The sequence below is a fragment of the Colossoma macropomum genome, unplaced genomic scaffold, assembly GCF_904425465.1.
Source record: "Colossoma macropomum unplaced genomic scaffold, Colossoma_macropomum, whole genome shotgun sequence".
Lineage (NCBI taxonomy): Eukaryota > Metazoa > Chordata > Actinopteri > Characiformes > Serrasalmidae > Colossoma > Colossoma macropomum.
This window is the reverse complement of record NW_023494787.1, coordinates 39,648,541-39,666,897: the sequence shown is the minus strand read 5'-3', so window position 1 is coordinate 39,666,897 and position 18,357 is coordinate 39,648,541. Positions and strand designations below refer to the sequence as shown.

The window sequence follows — 18,357 nt, the reverse complement described above, 5'->3', positions numbered from 1 at the left end:
TCTTCTTAAAATTCACCAGTGTTCTTTAATTTAGGATTTTTTCTTAGGACCTTTCTCAAGAACAACAGAACTAAGCCATCGTTCTGAAATAAACTGAGCTTCATATTCCTGCTAATTTCTAAGTAAGATTGTTGCCTAGACTTTTATCTTTAACAATTTCCAAAGAATGGACCCTCATCCAGCTGCGGGACTGTGTCTGGGAGTGCAGGGCTGAAGTCCATCTATCTGCCTTTCCTATTCACACTGCTTAAATAAGGTGTGATTAGACTGGGTTCCATGGAAGTTTTACCACGTATTTCAATATGAACAATTTCTCAAAGCTTTTTATTTTTTTTTAACATACACCTCCTTGAGGTAAAACAAAGCACAAGCTTGTTTTATGCATAAATCTCCCGATTAAAGATAAAAATATCTAACTACAAAAACTGTTTAATTAATTCAAACTCAGAATTCAAAAAGATTTTTTTCCAAGCGCATTCTGAGCACAATTTGAATCGATAGAAGAAATACAAGCTGATTTCTCATAGCTATTGAGTAATTTTTCAGCTCTGGATCAGTTCAAAATTTCAAAGCCCAGTTAAGAACAGCCAGAATGGAGGCAATGATTCTTAAGGAATTGCACTGCAGCAGAGCTACATGTCTAGTGTGCGTTGTTTAAGTAGGTGCTCTCATTGACTAGCTAACTGCTATCGTCACAGTGTTTATGGATGGATTGGTTTTGGAATACGTCACTGTCCTGTATACATGTTTTCACAGCCTGCCAAGAAAGTTGAGAAAAAAAAAAGAAAAGAAGATTTGTAATTTTTTTTATTTATTTTTATCTTACTATTTGCACAAGAAGGTGCAGTAAACATTAAAAAAAAAGAACAACTAAAGAAAAAATGAGAAACTGAAATCTTAATAATGGTGGGCAGCATTTCATTAATAACACTGGTAGGAAATCATACAGACCAGCTGCAGTGCTCTTGAGTTTGTTTATCACATTGTTCAGTTCCATCAAAGTTACAGGCCGAAACCTGAAAACATTAAGTGCTGGTGAAGGGTCTGGTAGAGGCAGCGAAGTCTCAGGTATTTTGCTAGTTACAGAGTTTGTTACATCAGTTTGATTAGTGATGACTGCATTGTGCGTTTGCGGTTGAAATTCATTAGCATATGCAGTCTGGTTGCAACTGCTTGTGAGTTCATTGGTAACTTCCCATGTGCTCTCTATGTTATTCTGGGCTCTTTGGAATCTATTACTGTAATACTGTTTTGCTTTCTGAGTGGGTGCTGTAGTTTATTCTGTACATTAATGGGGTAGGATTCCTCAAGTAATCTCTATAAAGCCTATGCTTTTTACTGACTGCTCTCTTGTGGGCATTGGTGATCCAGGACTTTTGCTGAGGTTTGCTGAGATGCTTCTTAACAAATGGAAATGACTGATTAATTCCTTGAATAATGATCTCTCTAAATGCAGAGTCGGCACACTGTGCATTCCTTTGTAGTTCCATGTGCAATTTGAAATGTATTCAATGAATTTGTTAATGTTGCTTCTATTGAAGTTTCTGGCAGTAATACTTACTCTAGCCGTGTGTATAGCTGTAGTTGCTATGGAAAAGACTAGAAGATGATCAGAAATGTCAGCATATAGTACACCATTAGTACTAGATACAGCAGTTATGTTGGTGATAATATTATCAGTTTATGTTTTAGTATCTGATGTTATTCTAGTGAGCTGGATTATCAGCGGGAAAATGATGCACATAACTGATTAATAATGTTGTATGAAAGCTGCCAAACAAAATCAACATTAAAATCTCCCATTGTATAGGCAATTTAATTTTTTTTTCAGAATGTTAGTAAAATTGTTTTTGAATGTATGGTTATTCTTTCGTGGAGATCTGTAGATACTATAATAGATAGATAGATAAGCCAGCAGTGCTACAAGATCACGGCAGTCAAGAAAATTGATGTAGTTTTTAAGAAACAGAGACTCCTCCACCAGGTCTGTCAGTCCTGCAGTATGAGATGTGATGACATTCAGGAAAATTAACCCTTTGTAGGTAGGTGGGACCCATTTTCAATGCTTACCAAAATAAAAAATTAAGCGATTTATTATTATTTCAACCTCAGATTCCTTGGCTTTTGCTCATTTTCTGTGAAGAACATATAAAATAGCACATTTTCAGTGACTTCACACTGTTCACCCCCCACACATTTGTATTACACATGTGATGTTGGGTGAACCCGTGGGGAATAAAAGTGTGGAGGTGTTGTGTCCTTCACTCTGTTCTCCTCCTACATGGCCTACTGTTAGCGTGTGTGCGTCTGTGTGTGTATGTGTCTGTATATGTGTGTGTGTGTGTGTGTGTGTGTGTGTGTGTGTGAGGGTGGACAACAATGACAGGCTGCTGACTGGCTACAGCAGCTAAAGGAGAACCTTACACAAGCCTACATTTTGGACATGTAGGCATGTAAACAGAAGTGCCTGTGTAGCGCTATTGGCTAAGCATTTGCTCCTTCATCAGAAAATCATGAGTTCAATCATGAGGGATAGGAGGGAGGGGGGGATAAGGGGGACAGATAGTTAGTTCAGCACCAACATTTCCAGATTACCATCAGACTCTCTGTCCCAGATCTGCGCCTTTTTCTAACAGGAAAACTAATTAACTAAAGGCTTGACTAAACAGGTAAGTTTTTAGCCTAGACTTAAAGATGGAGGCTGTGTCTGAGTCCCGAACACAGACTGGTAGGTTATTCCAAAGCTGGGGGGCTTTGTATGAAAAGGCTCTTCCCTCTGACGTAACTTTATTTATTCTGGGTGCTAATAATGAGCCCGCACCTTGTGATCTAAGTGGGCGTGTCGGTTGATAGTAGGAAATAAGGTCACTGAGGTGCTGAGGAGCAAGGCCATTCAAAGCTTTATATGTCAGTAGAAGAATTTAGTACTCAGTGTGGAATTTAACTGGCAACCAGTTTTGGTGAGAACTCTGGCTGCAGTTGTTAAGGTTTTGGCTGGAACAACCAGAAAGCAGAGCGTTACAGTAATCTAACCTGGATGTGATAAAGGCATGAACTAACGTTTCTGCATCCTGTAGCGACAGTGCATTTCTTAATTTAGCGATGTTACGCAGGTGGAGGAAAACTATTCTATAACCATATTTTTAAAAGGAAAATAGTACAAAGACAACATATCAAATGTTGAAACTGAGAAATTGTATTGTTTTTTGAAAAATATATGCCCATTTTGAATTTGATGCCAATAGCACGTTCCAAAAAAGTTGGGACGGGGGCATGTTTACCACTGTGTTTCATCACCTCTTCTTTTAACAACACTCTGTAAGCCTATTACTTTAGTTTTGAAAGTGCAATGTTTTCTCATTCTTGTTTGATACAGAATCTCAGCTTCTCAACAGTTCTGGATCTCTTTTGTTGTATTTTTTATTTTACAATGTGCCAAATGTTATCAGTGGGTGACAGGTCTGGACTGCAGGTAGGCCAGTTTAGCACCCGGACTCTTTTATTATGGAGCATGGAGAATGAAAGAAAAATACGATAAAGGAGACCCTGAGCTGTTGAGCAGCTGAAATCCTATATGAAGCCAGAATTAGAAAACATTTCAGTTTCAAAACTACAGCAGTCGGTCTCCTCAGTTTTCAAACACTTACAGAGCGTTGTTAAAAGAGGTGATGCAGCACAGTGGTAAACCTGCCCCCGTCCCAACTTTTTTGGAATGTGTTGCTGGCATCAAATTCAAAGTGGGTAAATATTTTTTCAAAAAACAATAACATTTTTCAGTTTCAACATTTCATATGTTGTCTTTGTACTATTTTCATTTAAATATAGGGTTTATGTGAATTGCATATCACTTGGGAATATTATGTTTTATTCATATTTGCTTTGCTATTTTATTTACAAATGATGGGAAGCATTTTGACCTCCATTACTATAAAATAATAATGAGGTGATTAATAATAAGTTATATTAGTTATACTACATGAAGGGATGAAAGAGAAATCGCCAGTTACCAAGAAGCTGTAAATCTATATAGTCTAGCTTTTTACACCTGCCAGTCTGATATGAAGTCATTTATACAACCTTGAGAGTGTTGAGAAATGTTTATTGTCGAGTTATAAAAAGATAAGCAAGACCAGAGGAATACATGATATTTCAGACAGAATTTCATTACCATGCAGCTCTACAGTGCAGACTCAAGTATGGGGTAGAGGTCGTGTGCATATAGTCATATATTTTACCTATGTCTCATTGATCCAAAGATGCTCAGCATGCTTCATGTGGACACTGCATCCTATGCAGAATGCAAATACTTAATAATGTACAGGGGATTTAAAATTTTTATCTTGCCCATTAATAACCCTGTTCTCTTGAATGAGTCTAATAGTCTAAAACACATTTATGCCACACTTGGGAAAGTATTAGGTTTACTCAAGCATGGGAGTGTCTTTTTTTCTGTTTGACTATGTTCTCAGTCAGTCTTTGGCCAGTATGGTCTTCTAGATAAAAAAAAAAAAATAATAAATAAATAAAAACAACGCTCAGAAAAACTGCCCTGAGACTTCAGCACAGCCGTTATAATTCAGGATTCAGTGGAAACCCATCATAGTAGTATTACAAGATTCTTGTTTGAGTGTGTGTGTGTGTGTGTGTGTATGTGTTACATCAAAGGTAACTTAGTCTGCTTCACTGATGACAAACATTATGTTTGTGTAAGAGTCTGCTGTGTTGTGTTGTTCTCTGTGCTAAGCACACTGGGGGCTCCTTCCACTTATGACAACAGTCAAACTAAACATATCTTAATACACTCACATGCACTATGCTGCCAAAAGTATGTGTACACCTGAACAGTAACACCACATTATCTGTCATGAACGAGAGAAAACAAGTATATTTTCTGGTAAGAAACTTTTTGTTATAACTTTCTTTTCATGCTCTTGCTATGGTTTGGTCATTTTTGCTGTAAGTTTACTAAATTGCGTGTTTACAGCCTATAATTCACTTCTTGATAAAACAATAAAATGGCTAAATCCTGACCATCTTTTTGGTTTTTATAACTGATGTAAAATAATAAAAATCTATTAAATCCAAAAAGCCTCCACTTGTGCTCCATGAGGGACAAACAGAATTACTTTTGCGCACCCTAAAGCCACAGATGGTGTGTTTAAGAGATTTAAATCATTCATTCATTGACAATCACGATAGATGGAAACTCTCAGTAACTGACAATACTATAGTTAGTCGGCTCATTTCAAACCATATCTGTACATGAGTTTAGCATGTGAAGGGTCATGATGTCTAAACCTATGCAGGGTTAAGGGGGAAATACTGTAAACAGCAGACAATTCAGCATTTATTCCACAAACAAAGAAAATCTAACCAAGATAAGAAGCCCTCTTCATGAATCTTGTATTAATTTGTCATCTGAGATTTACAGAATGTATAATTCATACAACACCTTTCAAAAATTCGAAATCACTTCATAATCTCACCTTATTAATAATAGTTATCCAATAATAACTTATACAGCGGAGACTGAAATCTTATAAATTAGACATGAACTGATGGTTCATTCACACGTTAATGCATTTTGTGAACAGCAAGAGGAAACAAAAAGCAAATGTTACTAAACAGTAATCTATAAATAATACAGTTTCTTTAAAAATAACTAAGCTAAAAGGTTTTTTGAGCAGTGAGCTTTTTAAACATGAGGCATTATGGATTTTGCAAGTCATTTTATTATTTTATTATTTTAATTTCTACAGCATCCTACAGTGTGAAACGTGTAGAATATTAGCATCATTAGCATTAATCATATACATATAATTTTTGGTTTATATTTATTAATGTTAAAGACAGAAAAAAAAATACCAAAAGAAAATACCTTTGTTAGCAATAACTAAAAGGTCTAACAATCCAGGGCCCCCAGCAGAAGGGGGCCCCAAGTTTCACATTTCATTTAGCGTCATAACTAATGTGTGTCCATAAAAAAGCTGGAGCTCCCACTTCTCCTTTCTCCCTAATTGTTGGAGCACTACTGATGTAATCCAGACCTTCACAAGATTTGAATGCAGGTTTATCACATTAGCTGCTGCTGATAGATAAACGGCACAAAATGAAAAGCAGTTTTCAATAAATCAGTGCGTATTATGAGGCTGCATCCTCATTTCTTTTTCTTCATTTTTCAGAAAATGAAGTCAAATAATCCAGAACAACATCAAGAAATAAATTTGCTGAAATCAAACACTTTAATGTTATACAGTCTTCACTGAAGAACTGAATGAAGTCTTACTTAAAAGACGATGAGAAAATCATGATCTTTATTTTTTAGTTGCGTTTAACTTCAGACTAGTTCCAAATTGACTGGGGCTGAAAGTCACGACAGCAGTGGAACTTTATGGTTTTCTATTGAGATGGATTATCATTTAATTTTCTTACAATTTACAGCCTAGTGTGTATTTATGATTGTGTGCAGGTGGTGCGGGTAGGTGGGTGGGGATGAAGGTGCCAGTTACCAAGAAAATGTATATCTATATAGATAAACTTTTTAAACGAGCCAAAGTGATATGAAGTCATTTACACAACTATGAAAGTGTTGTGCTATGTTTAGTGTTAAGTTATAAAAAGATAAGCAATACAAGAGAAATACATGACATGGCAATAACATTGCACCACTACTGTGCCTGGTTGCCCAGAGTACACTGTTAGACATAAAGGTATTTGCAGATATATTTTTCATTCATCAAGGTACAAACAATATAAATGTACCCTCAAAGGTACAACACTGATTTTAAGGTCCAATTGTGTACAACCCAATTTCCAAAACAAAATGCAATGATGTGCAAATCATTTAAACCCTATATTTCATTGAAAGTACTACAAAGACAATATATCAATGCTAAAACTGAGAAATTGTATTGTTTTTGAAAAATATCTACCCATTTTGAATTTGATGCCAGCAACACATTCCAAAAAAGTTGGGATGGGGCCATGTTTACCACTGTGTTTCATCACCTTTTCTTTTAACAATACTCTGTAAGCTTTTGGGAACTGAGGAGACCAACTGCTACAGTTCGGGGTCTCAGTTTAGCACCCAGACTCTTTTAATATGGAGCTGTGCTGTTGTAATACATGCAGAATGTGGTTTGACATTGTCTTGCTGAAATAATCAAGGCCTTCCCTGAAAAAAACATCACCTGGATGGCACCATGTGTTGCCATAACATGTATATATCGTTCAGCATAAATGGTGCCTTTACAACTGTGCATGTCACCCATGCCATGTGCACTAATGCACCCTTATACCATCATGAATACTGGCTTTTGAACTGTGTGCTGATAACAACCCGAGTTGTCTTTAGCCCAGAGGACACAGTGTCCATGATTTCCAAAAAAAAAAAAATCAAATGTTGATTCGTCAGACCACAGGACACTTTTCCACTTCCCATCAGTCCATTTTAAATGAGCTTGGGCCCAGAGAAGGTGGCAGCATTTCTGGATCCTGTTCATATATGATTTCGTCTTTGCGTTTTAGAGTTTTAACTTGCATTTGTGGATGCAGCGACAAACTGTTTTCACAGACAGTGATTTTCAGAGATGTTTCTGAGCCCATGCAGTGATTTCCACTAGAGAATCTGGAGGGTTTTTGGCCTTGTCCCTTGCATACAGAGATTTCTCCAGATTCTCAGAATCTTTTAGGAATATTAGTAGAAGTAAAATGTCTTTATAGTCCAGCAGTAGTGATACTGAGAAGGGCAAAAGCAGTACTCTAGAAAGTCTGTACTGTTTGTTCAGGACGCCAATATTTTATACTTTACAGATTCTCTGCAATCTCGTTACTACTATTCATCAGATGTTTTCTGTAATTTGAGATGTTCATGGGCGCATTAAATCAGAAAACTCTACAGCTTTGATGATGGCCACTGATGCAAAAAAAAAAAAATAGCTGATTAGCTGTGCTACCTAATCACCATTCAAATTTTAGGCTGCACATAGCTGGTCCATCTTAAAATTCATAAACCAAAAACATTTGAGTTGCACAAAAATGCAAATGTAGTATAAAAGGAAATCATTTAATGCAAAATCAAATATTTCTATACAGTTATCATTTCTTCACAGTTATCACAGGGAGGACACAGCCAACTCAGAGATAGACAAGACTGCCTCTGCAACTAAGGTTATGGTTTTGACAAACTTAGGGAGAGGACTCTCTGAAACTATGTAAGAAGAAAAGGTTTTTTTTGGTCATTATTTAATGACCAAATTTAAATATTAATCTAAAATAAAAAAGCCATTTGAGCTTACAGGGATTTTCTCATGGTTAAGGCACAATGCAAAGCTGAGTAAAATCACTACAATGCATGACCTTTGGGGTCTTATTGCTTTGATAAAGCAAAAATCATCATGAAATCATTACATTTTTTAATAATTATAATTACAAGTGTGTTAAAACACAGTGAGGGGAAACAAGTATTTAGACACTGTTGTTGTTGTTGTTGTTGTTTAATGTACTTTCAGTCCATTTCAAATTTACACACAAACTCACCCTTATTCATCACTGTCCCTGAGAAGCTCCTTCAGCCTCACCATGATTTCTAGAACTAACTGCCACAAATTTTATAATGACACAATGAGTGCAATTTGTATAAGGACATTTTTTACAGCATTTATATCTAAAACTTTTCATATTTATTTATACATACAGTATATATTTTTACATTAGAGGTGGATAGTAACATATTAAATTTACTCTCGTTACTGTACACTTTTATCTGTAATGGTTCTTTCTATCTATCTTAAAAATAGATTTTATCTGTGAATAAACTTTGCTAATAGAGTGAACCTGCGACTTAAAACTGCAGTCTTCTCCGTGGACATTGGATGGTGATGTAAAACTGATAAAAAAAGGACTTGGCGAGTATACAAAACTTTTCCCAAACCTTTTCCAAACACAAAACAAAACATATTGAGATAAAATTCAAAATATTACATGCACAAAGGTTGAATTGGATGTGTAAAGTTTATATTTCTTTGTTTAAAAGATAGCATATGTTATAATTACAAGTTCTTTGTGATCTTTATGGACGTCGAGCCAACTAATTAAAACCAGAGATGCTGTAGTATGTGTAGTAAATCAGCCATTTTGAATGTGTGTAGACATTATGCAAAGAGCTATTTTGTGTGTTTGTTGGTTATATAGAAGTAGAACTGTTACTAGAATTGTGGCAAATGATGTAAATGTTGATATTCAGAAATTATGTTTAACATGAAATAAGTAACATGAGTGAGCTGACTGTGGATTCATTGAGTTTCATTGAGAGAACTGTTTTAAAGTTAAACTGATACAGTTGGACAGACTTTGGTTAAAGAAACTGCTTTTAAGAAAGAGTCTACTCAGTTGGATTTAAACTGAACTTTTTTCCTCTGGGGGACTGGCAAGCTGACAACCATGCATGTTTTGCATGTAAAGAAAAAACTTGCTGCAACTCTTTCTTCTGTCTCAAGCATCCTTCTTGCTCCAGGGACAGCACATGGTGTGCTACACTTACATTAAAAGTAAACAATTCTTTGCCTTTTCCTGTAAAGCTGCCATTTGATTCATGTTTTTATGGGGGCAGCAGTGATTTGTTGAAATTTCATTCGCATCATTTTAACATTCTTGTGCTAAATTATTAATCATTAAGGGGGCAAGTGTTCCACCACCAACAGGGCTTTATAATAGTACAGTAACAATTCAGAAGTTGTTAGGTGGCCACCTGGTGGCCGCAGAGCCCTAAGCAGCAGCTTATGTGGCTTAATGGGCAGAGCCGGTGCTGCCTTCATTCACTGTTTAATTGACAGCTGTCTTGTGTCTTTTGTTGCAACATTGTTCAAAACTTTAACCGCATTTCACCCTGAGGATCAACCATGGAAGTCTTTATAAATGCTCAGCCAAATTATTATTAGAAAATCAGTTGAGCTTCACATCCATTTTAACGTTTAAGAAACATTGTAACCTGAACGAGTATCACCGTTTCTATGGAATTATCTCTCCAGTTTTCATAGGTCAGTTCATTCTGAGTGACTCAATCAGCAAATAAAGGGTTGGGATATGTCTGATCAGTTTGAATGGTTAACACTGCCAGCAGGAGTCTTGGTTAGTCTGAGTCCTTGTGGTTCCATCAGGGCCAGACTGGGACTGAGTTACGTGATGCACACCAGCCTACTCCAACCTACAACTGTATTTTCTCTGTTGAGAATGTAACTGACCCTGTCCATGATGGCTGAACAGATTGGCTGGGCAGATTAGTTTTATTTTAGAATTAAAAAAGATTATTATTATTATTATTATTATTATTATTATCATCATTATTATTAGTAGTAGTAGTGTTGTTGTTTTGTTGTTGTTGTAGTTAATTGGACTGACACTGACGTCTTATTCATTGACAGACATTCGTAATTGATATGTGGCACTGGTGGCTGGTTCACTTAGTGTAACAGGGTCGCTTTCAGATGATAAAGCCTGATGGACATTGTGGAACGCTGTTTCCAGGTGAGCTAGAGTGTTGTGTGTAAACTGGGAATGGGAAAATTGGGCTGACAGTAACTGGAGCCTGTTTCCAACCTCAACAAGTTGTTGTTGTTGTAGGGCAGTGGTTCCTGACCCCCACTGACATTAAACTTCCTGCTGCATACTCCCTCTCCCTGGTTACACACACATGTTACTAGCATGCTTCTGCCTTATTGTAATGTTATATTATTGCATTACATGTAGGGGTCACTCTGGAGTTCTTGGCAAATAACTGAACTTTTATTATTTGTAATCACTAAAGCAGCAGCATTCATATGAGGGCACGTGTTCAATATGATGTTCAATAGTAAAAGAGCAATATATTTAATAGTATTAGTGCATGTTTGCTATGTGTTACATACTGTTTGTGTCTATTGTATTGGGGAAGTACCCGTGTAATTGTGCAGCCACAATTGGAATAAATTTAAATGAAGATTAATGTCAGACTTTATTGACATACCCAAAATGTCATTACAACAGTCATAGGGTGGTCTAGGAGCTCTGTTTGTCCCTGTTATCCACAGTTTTCCCCATGTCACCCCTTAATTGATGTTTTTTTTAGTGGATCTTTTTTGTCTATATAAGTGGATCTTAGTATCTAGTAAATTGCTCTTGCACATATTAATATTAAAGTGTGATGGAATTTCATTTCTTCCTTTTAATAACATTCCATATGAATTCTACAAGTTCACAAAGTACTTCCTAATAAACTCTGATTATGCATTGTGCAAAGAATTTACTGTTGCTTGTGGATTTTTAATAAGTAATTTTGAACATTGTGTAGTTCTGTGAAAACACAGAACTGTGCATGTAAAAATCACAAACTCCTCTGAAGCACAGACAACCAAGCAAATTAATATTCAGTTCAAACACAGGCTGACAAATGCAGTGTACATACCCTATACAATGTATAACTCACAGGTTGAGCCATTTTCCAATTTCCAAAAAAAAGAAAAAGAATCTTTTTGCTGAATATGGCCTTTTTTTTAGTTATTTTTAGTTTAGTTTATAAATCATTTATGATAATGATCCTATAATGAGACACTAAACAAACCATCATGAATGTAAACAAAAAAAAATGTGCCCAAAGTTGATATTCTGTGCTCTATGAATGTAACTACAATTTTGCTATTATTACACATAAAATTGTATGCTGATTATTTATTTTACTGATACATGAAAAAGAACATACTGACTACCCAGATCCAAAAAGACTGATATCTGGCATGTATTTGAAGTATTTGTATTTTCTGTTGTTTCATTTTACTTCATTTTTTTCTCTTTAATGACATTTTCAATCTCCTTGAGCAGTTTCTCTTTGTTGTTTTTGATGTTTAATCCAGCTTTGTCCAGAAGATCTGTGATCTCACTGTGACTGTAGTCCATTCGAAAGGTGTGATATCTTTTCATCCACTCCAGAACTTCTCCTGAGGAAACAGACATTTACTGTTTAGAGCACTGCTGCATTTCTGCTACTTCACAATACACAGAGTAAAGTAAACATCATCATCAGTCATTACAGTGAAACCAGTTACATACAAGAATGTATGTTTTCATTATGCTGGAGTTACCTTTGCAGTTCACTGCATTGAAAAGAGGGATGTGAATCACAGTTGGAGCTTTGCTGTATCCTCTAAACACATAGAAGTCCTGTGGTTCTTTACCTTCAGGAGGTATAGCAACTTCAGGGAAAGGAATCTTAAGCTCTTTGCATAGTTCAGCAGTCTGAACCACCGTCTGCAAAAAAAAGGCAATTCTCTATTGAATATTAACTCCACCCCTGTAAATACACTCTCATGCAATGATGTGAAAGCAAGAGCATGATGTTTTTACAGGTCAACCCAGGTAAACATGTATTAAAACAAGTGATTGACTTGTTTACTTTAAAAGGTTTAAATGGCAGAAGTTGATGTGAAGTGTTGTTTAGTATTGAATTGATATAAAATATTCATTTTCTTCACCTAAACTAAATTTTGCTTTGAATTGACAATGCAAGCTGTGTTAGTCTTAGGTTATAGAAGCGTGTAGTAACACTTTGGACCCATTGGAGGGTGCTGGCCATTTAAGGGTTTGATATGAAGAGCAGCTGAAAAGATAGTAACTGTGGGTATCATGACAAATTAAACCTCTATATCTGTCTGTATGGTAAATACATATTTCAAATACAACATTTTAGTTTGTGATATGCATTTGATGCTTTTGGCAAAATATACTGTTTCTCATCAAAATACTGTTTTCGATTTATTTTGTAAAACACTCTTAAAAAGACTTTTTTCAAGGGTTCTTTAGTAAAGAAAATGGTTCTATATAGAACCATGAACACTCAAAGAACCCTTTGGATGATTAAAGGCTTCTTTGCGTCGTGAAAGGGTTGTTCAGACTGCAAATTGCAGTGCTGTAGATGGTTTCTGAGAAGGGTTCTATACAGCACCAAAAAGGGTTCTGCTATTGCTACGATGTCAAGCCTGTAACAATAGAAGAACCCTTTTTGCTGCTAAATAGAATCCTTCTCAAAAAGGTTCTATATACAACCATCTACACACATTCTCCATCAATCTGAAGAACTATTCCATAATGCAAAGACCCCGTAAATCATGTAAAGGGTTCATTAAGTGTTCATGGTTCTATGTAAAACATTTTCTTTACTAAAGAACCCTTGAATAACCATCTTTCTTCAGTGTGTACATGGCAAATCACTCTTTCTCCGACCGCCCCCCCAATTTTTTTTTTTTTGATTGAGCCTCTGCAGGCTCAGACTGCCCATCGGTAGAATTGGGAGATTGTCCAATTGAGAAGATCTCCCTTAATGATTTTCAGACTAACCGATTTCATTACATTACTGAGTACTTAGGAACAGTGTGTCATACATACAAAAGTACTGTTACATTTAAAGGATTAAAGGTATCTCTTTAACTTAATGTGTCAAAGTATTCAAAATATCATTTGATCTTTATTGCAATAGATCTTTATTTACACTGTGATGTTTTAATGGCTGAGCTGATTATGGTGCTGTCATACTTCATGGATGGGTATCATACTAAATAGCCTAGTTAGTATCACATGATCTACATTTTAATCTGGAATCATTTCTTATTTTAAACAAACAATAACAGACATCTTAGCAAACGATACGTGAAGTTATTTATCTGGGCACTAAATATTTATTTGTTTCAGAAACACTAACATTAGAATAAGTACAATTAACCAATAAAAATTTGACGTGTGTAAGCTATACCATTTTTTTTATATATATATACAGTATTTCATTAAACTTATTCAGGTGCTACAGTGAGAAGAGCCTTTGTTTTTCTGACTGTATTCATATAACCCAGATAATAAATAACTTCACTGCCTAACAACACATTATTTTTACTTGCTTGTTGATGGGCATTGATGGTAAAATACACTAAAACACTTGCATACGTGCTCACTACTTGCACATACACACACAGGCTATTTGCACACACCTATGAAACACACACACATACACACAGCTTGTATTTACACATGCACACACATACTCATACATACTAATCAGCTAAATGTTGTTACTCACCCTCTGATAAGGTGATTTAGGCCATCGAAATATTTTAGCTGTAGTTTCCTGTAGAGCGCTACCAATAATTATGCACTAGGGGGCAGTCATGGGCTGGAGGTTAGGGAACCATCCCTGTGACCGGAAGGTTGCCGGTTTGATCTCCTGAGCCGACGGTACGTGACTGAAGTGCCCTTGAGCAAGGCACCTAACCCCCAACTGCTCCCCAGGTGCTGTGGATAGGGCTGCCCAGTGCAATGGTCAAGTGTGCTCACTGCCCCCTAGTGTGTGTGTTCACTAGTGTGTATGTGGTGTTTCACTGCATGCATGAGTAGGACTTTGGTGTGCTTGGCCTTTAAAGTGTTGTAAAAAGAGATTCAGATGCTGATATAACTACAGTTCTGATGGAAAGAGTGGTTCTTATATGGTGCTCCAAATCAGTGAAATGTTTGAAGGCTGTGAATGTAATATTTACTCCCTCTTGAGATTAATTTTTATTATTGTAATCTAAAGTTCAAGGAGCTAATGGCCAGCAGGACTGTCATGGCAAAAATGATGCATATGCATATTATTAATTCACTATTACCTACTGAGTAATTAATCAGTACACTTTGGCATGCCTGGAATGGTGGAGAGGTGTCCGGAGTGGCCAAGGCCCCCCTGAAAACTGGTTGGCCACCCCAGATGCCACCCCAAAATTTGTGCCTAGTCCCTGGCTTCCACCTCTCTGTGGGGTGGGTGTTTATGCCTTAAAGAGGAAAGTTGTTTGCTGCCAACAGAACAATGCTCCACCCCCATGCTTGCATTGCCCCTGCAGCGCCCCTGCAATGCCCTCACCTCGTACATTGTCATTGTGAGCACATCTATCAGCAAAACAACTGTCCAATACTCCACCCACTGAAGTGCTTGTAGTTACTGAATAATAAGCCTTCGCATGTAAAAAGACTGGGATTTTAAGAGGTTAACGCATACCTCACTACAAAGCTGAGATTTCATCTCTGCTGTCCTTGATTTTGCTCTGATCAGTGTTCTAAAATCATGCAGATCCTCTTGCTAGTCAGCTCTGTAAATGTATTTAGTAAGCATGTTGGATACAGATCAGTGGAAATCAAGGAAAGCAGGTAAGAAATTTTTATTCCTTAAACTATTCTGAACCAGCATTGACCGACCAACCCTGCCACAATGGTCAATCACCTATACATCACTGTGTTGTGGCATCACATTTGCAAGCTCTATTTGACTAAAAAAAGCCATGCTTTCACCGTGTGTGTGTGTTTGTGTGTGTGTATGTAGTAAGTACCTCAAATGGCTTCAATCCATTGCAGTCAACGGAAATGATGAGGTCGATGTCGCGTTCTTGTCTCAGCACTGAGAAATAGGGTGAGTTGAGTAACGCTCCAGCATCTTCATATTCTCTCGTCTTTGAGTCAAGGACACTGGGGTCGACATCTTCCACTGATGACACAGTCAAATAATAATACTTTATAAGGATATTAAAGCTCTCCTATGGCTTCATTTAATCATTCTTTTAGTATACTGATTGTTATGTTTTCCACTCCTCTTTTCTTGACTTTGCTCTATCTGGAATGAAAGTATCTTGCTTAATGTTTAAGTTAGGGAACTGGCAAAACTTTCAGCTTGTGTGTTTTCAGGTAGTCCACTGTGGATTTTAAAGTGTGTTTAGGATCATTATCCTGTTGTAGAAGCCATCCTCTTTCCTTCTTCAGCTTTCTTACAGATGATGTGATGTTTGTGTCGGGGCTAAGAGCCTCTCTTCTGTGCCCAAGGCCCCTTGACAGAAGATGGATTCTTCTAGCATGTTCTAATGCTATTATCTTAAGAGCTAACTGCAATATAACTTCTTCTTACAAAATAAGAAAAATGTCTAAGTGTAAAAGAGCAAAGTAAAATAAGAGACTTCAGTCGCTGAGTTCTTGTAGAAGAAAGGAAACGGCCTTCTTCTTTATTGAGCTTGAATGGCAAGATGGTTCCTGGACAACCACAAGGCAAAGATCATTCGCAAAACACCCATTTTTATATCCTGTTTGGGGTGATAAAGTAATCACCCCTCCCTTTCTATAAAATTCTATACCATCTTAGTTCCCATCATTTCCAAACCTTACACTTTTCCTTGGGAACCCTTATTTCCAAACATATATGTTTTTTAAAAATATCTTATCTTAGCTGTACCAGGATGTTCCACTCTCCAAGGGCATTAGCTTTTGACTGGTCACATTGTAAATTCACTTACTCCAGAGACTAGTTCTTATCATCTCAAGGACAGCTCTTTCTTTTCACACAGCAGATTCTCACAAGCTTCTAGAGGCCTCTTTGTTAAAAAGAGTTCCCAGGCAAGCTAAGGCCTATCTTACAGTGTGAAGATTACTATTCTTTTGGTTAATAAACACTACTTGTTAGAACTATCAAAGATAAAGATTATGTACACACACACACACAGATTTTAATAGCAGCAGTATTATATATATATACATACATCATCTAAACTGCTTATCCTTCTGGGTCGCTGGAGCCTATCCCAGCTGTCATTGGGCAGAAGGCAGGATACAGCCTGGACAGGTCGCCAGTCCATCGCAGGGCAGACAGACAGACACACACACACACACACACACACACTCCTAGGGGCAATTTAGCGTGTCCAATCAGCCTGACTGCATGTTTTTGGACTGTGGAAGGAAACCAGAGTACCTGGAGGAAACCCACGCAGAAACGACCCTAGTCACCCAGCCAGGAATCGAACCCAGGCCATTCTTGCTGTGAGGTGACAGCGCTACCCACTGCGCCACCGTGCCACTATCAAGATCTGTCATTTTGCAGATCATATATGCAGGTCTATCATAAATCATTATTAACATTTAATGGCATCTGGACCAAAAACACTGTTTCCATGTGGGCAGGAGGCCAAAAATCATGTTTTCAAAAAATATGTGTATCCACATGGAGATGCAGGTCTATGTGCATTAGTGCTCTACCAAAACAGCTCACTGAAAAGCAGACAATGACAAGTTGGTTTTAAGTTTTAACTACAGCTGTGCTGCAGTTTACTCACCATGCTTTTGTCATTTTCTGCCTCACATTGCACTAGGTGAGCTTAGTTTTACACCCCTCTAAGAGGAAATCAGCTTTTTACATAATGTTGAACTGAAGTGTTCGCATATTTTTGGACTTGTAAGTCATGCATAACCCTACACTGTAGTTAAAATAGTTAATATCTCACCTTTCATCTTGTAGAGGTAGTCGTAAGTTGTTCCCCAGATCCAGTGCACCATTTTCTCTATGGCTTTCACGATGGCAATCCAAATTTCTGACAAAATAAGATTTAATAAAACAAAATAAGGTTGACACCAGATTTCTAATATATACTGACTTTAGATTTTTATAGTGAATTCCTGACTGAAAACATGTAGAACTGTTAATGTGTTATCAAATCACATTTATTTTATAATATTTCTAAATATAGCTTATTAACAGCAGTTGATTACAGTGGTTGCACTCCTGTGTTTCTAGTATACAGCTCTAATGTGCTCTAATGTGCACCCACAGCTTTCTTGAAGTTTGGTTTTGTTATAATACATAAATAAAAACACAGAACCGTAAAATCCAGACCTAAATCTGGGTCTAGTCAAAATGCATGAATGTTTATGTGCACTGTTAATATTAAGTGCTGTTCAAAAAATGATCATTGCACTACATTAACAATCATGTACCAAATATGACATCACAGCAGTTACATGCACTCATGCCAGTTTTTAATACTACAAAGCTAACGCTAACTGGATGTCTTTCTTATTAAAGCATTACAGGATAACACTAGTTCACTGAAACACCATTATGGTTGGAATAACAAAATATACAAATAAAATGCATTTAGTGTATCTTAAATCAATCTGATGTCTAAGTCTTAGTTTGTATTTTAGTATTATTAAGTTATTCAGCAGTAGAGTCAATGTGTTTTAAAAATGCAGCAGTAGACAGATTTTACTCACTGTCCAAAAAACCCTGCACCTTAAACATGTCACTGATAGAACTGCATAGATGCAGGGTGTAATCCTTTAACTCTGCCTCTGGGATTTTCCCTTCTGATGTCATCAGCCTCTCTAGATGAAGAGTCATCTGTTCTGCTTCATCATGTTTATCTAAGTAGAGAAATGTTTTTCAGTAAACACACACAGATATACAGTAAACTACAGAATTATTGGCACCCCTCAAGAAACTCGGCAAAAACAATCATAAAATCAATAATACATATAATGCTTCAATTG

General features: G+C 36.7%; 2 protein-coding genes across 3 annotated transcripts in view; both read right to left on the bottom strand.

Annotated features, from left to right (window-relative positions):
* The window catches only part of LOC118806042 (cytosolic phospholipase A2 gamma-like), a 58,152-nt gene that overhangs the window by 30,522 nt on the left and 9,273 nt on the right, over positions 1-18,357 (bottom strand). The gene's annotated exons all lie outside the window — the stretch shown is intronic.
* Positions 11,469-18,357, bottom strand: part of LOC118806041 (cytosolic phospholipase A2 gamma-like) — a 36,896-nt gene continuing 30,007 nt past the window's right edge. For both annotated transcript variants that reach the window (XM_036567307.1, XM_036567308.1), the window contains 5 exons: positions 18,082-18,231; positions 17,313-17,399; positions 15,378-15,532; positions 12,114-12,279; positions 11,469-11,969 (listed from right to left, as the gene is read on the bottom strand). In XM_036567307.1, coding sequence (XP_036423200.1) covers positions 11,806-11,969; positions 12,114-12,279; positions 15,378-15,532; positions 17,313-17,399; positions 18,082-18,231 — 722 coding nt within the window. In that variant the 3' untranslated portion in view covers positions 11,469-11,805. The remainder of the gene's footprint in view (positions 11,970-12,113; positions 12,280-15,377; positions 15,533-17,312; positions 17,400-18,081; positions 18,232-18,357) is intronic.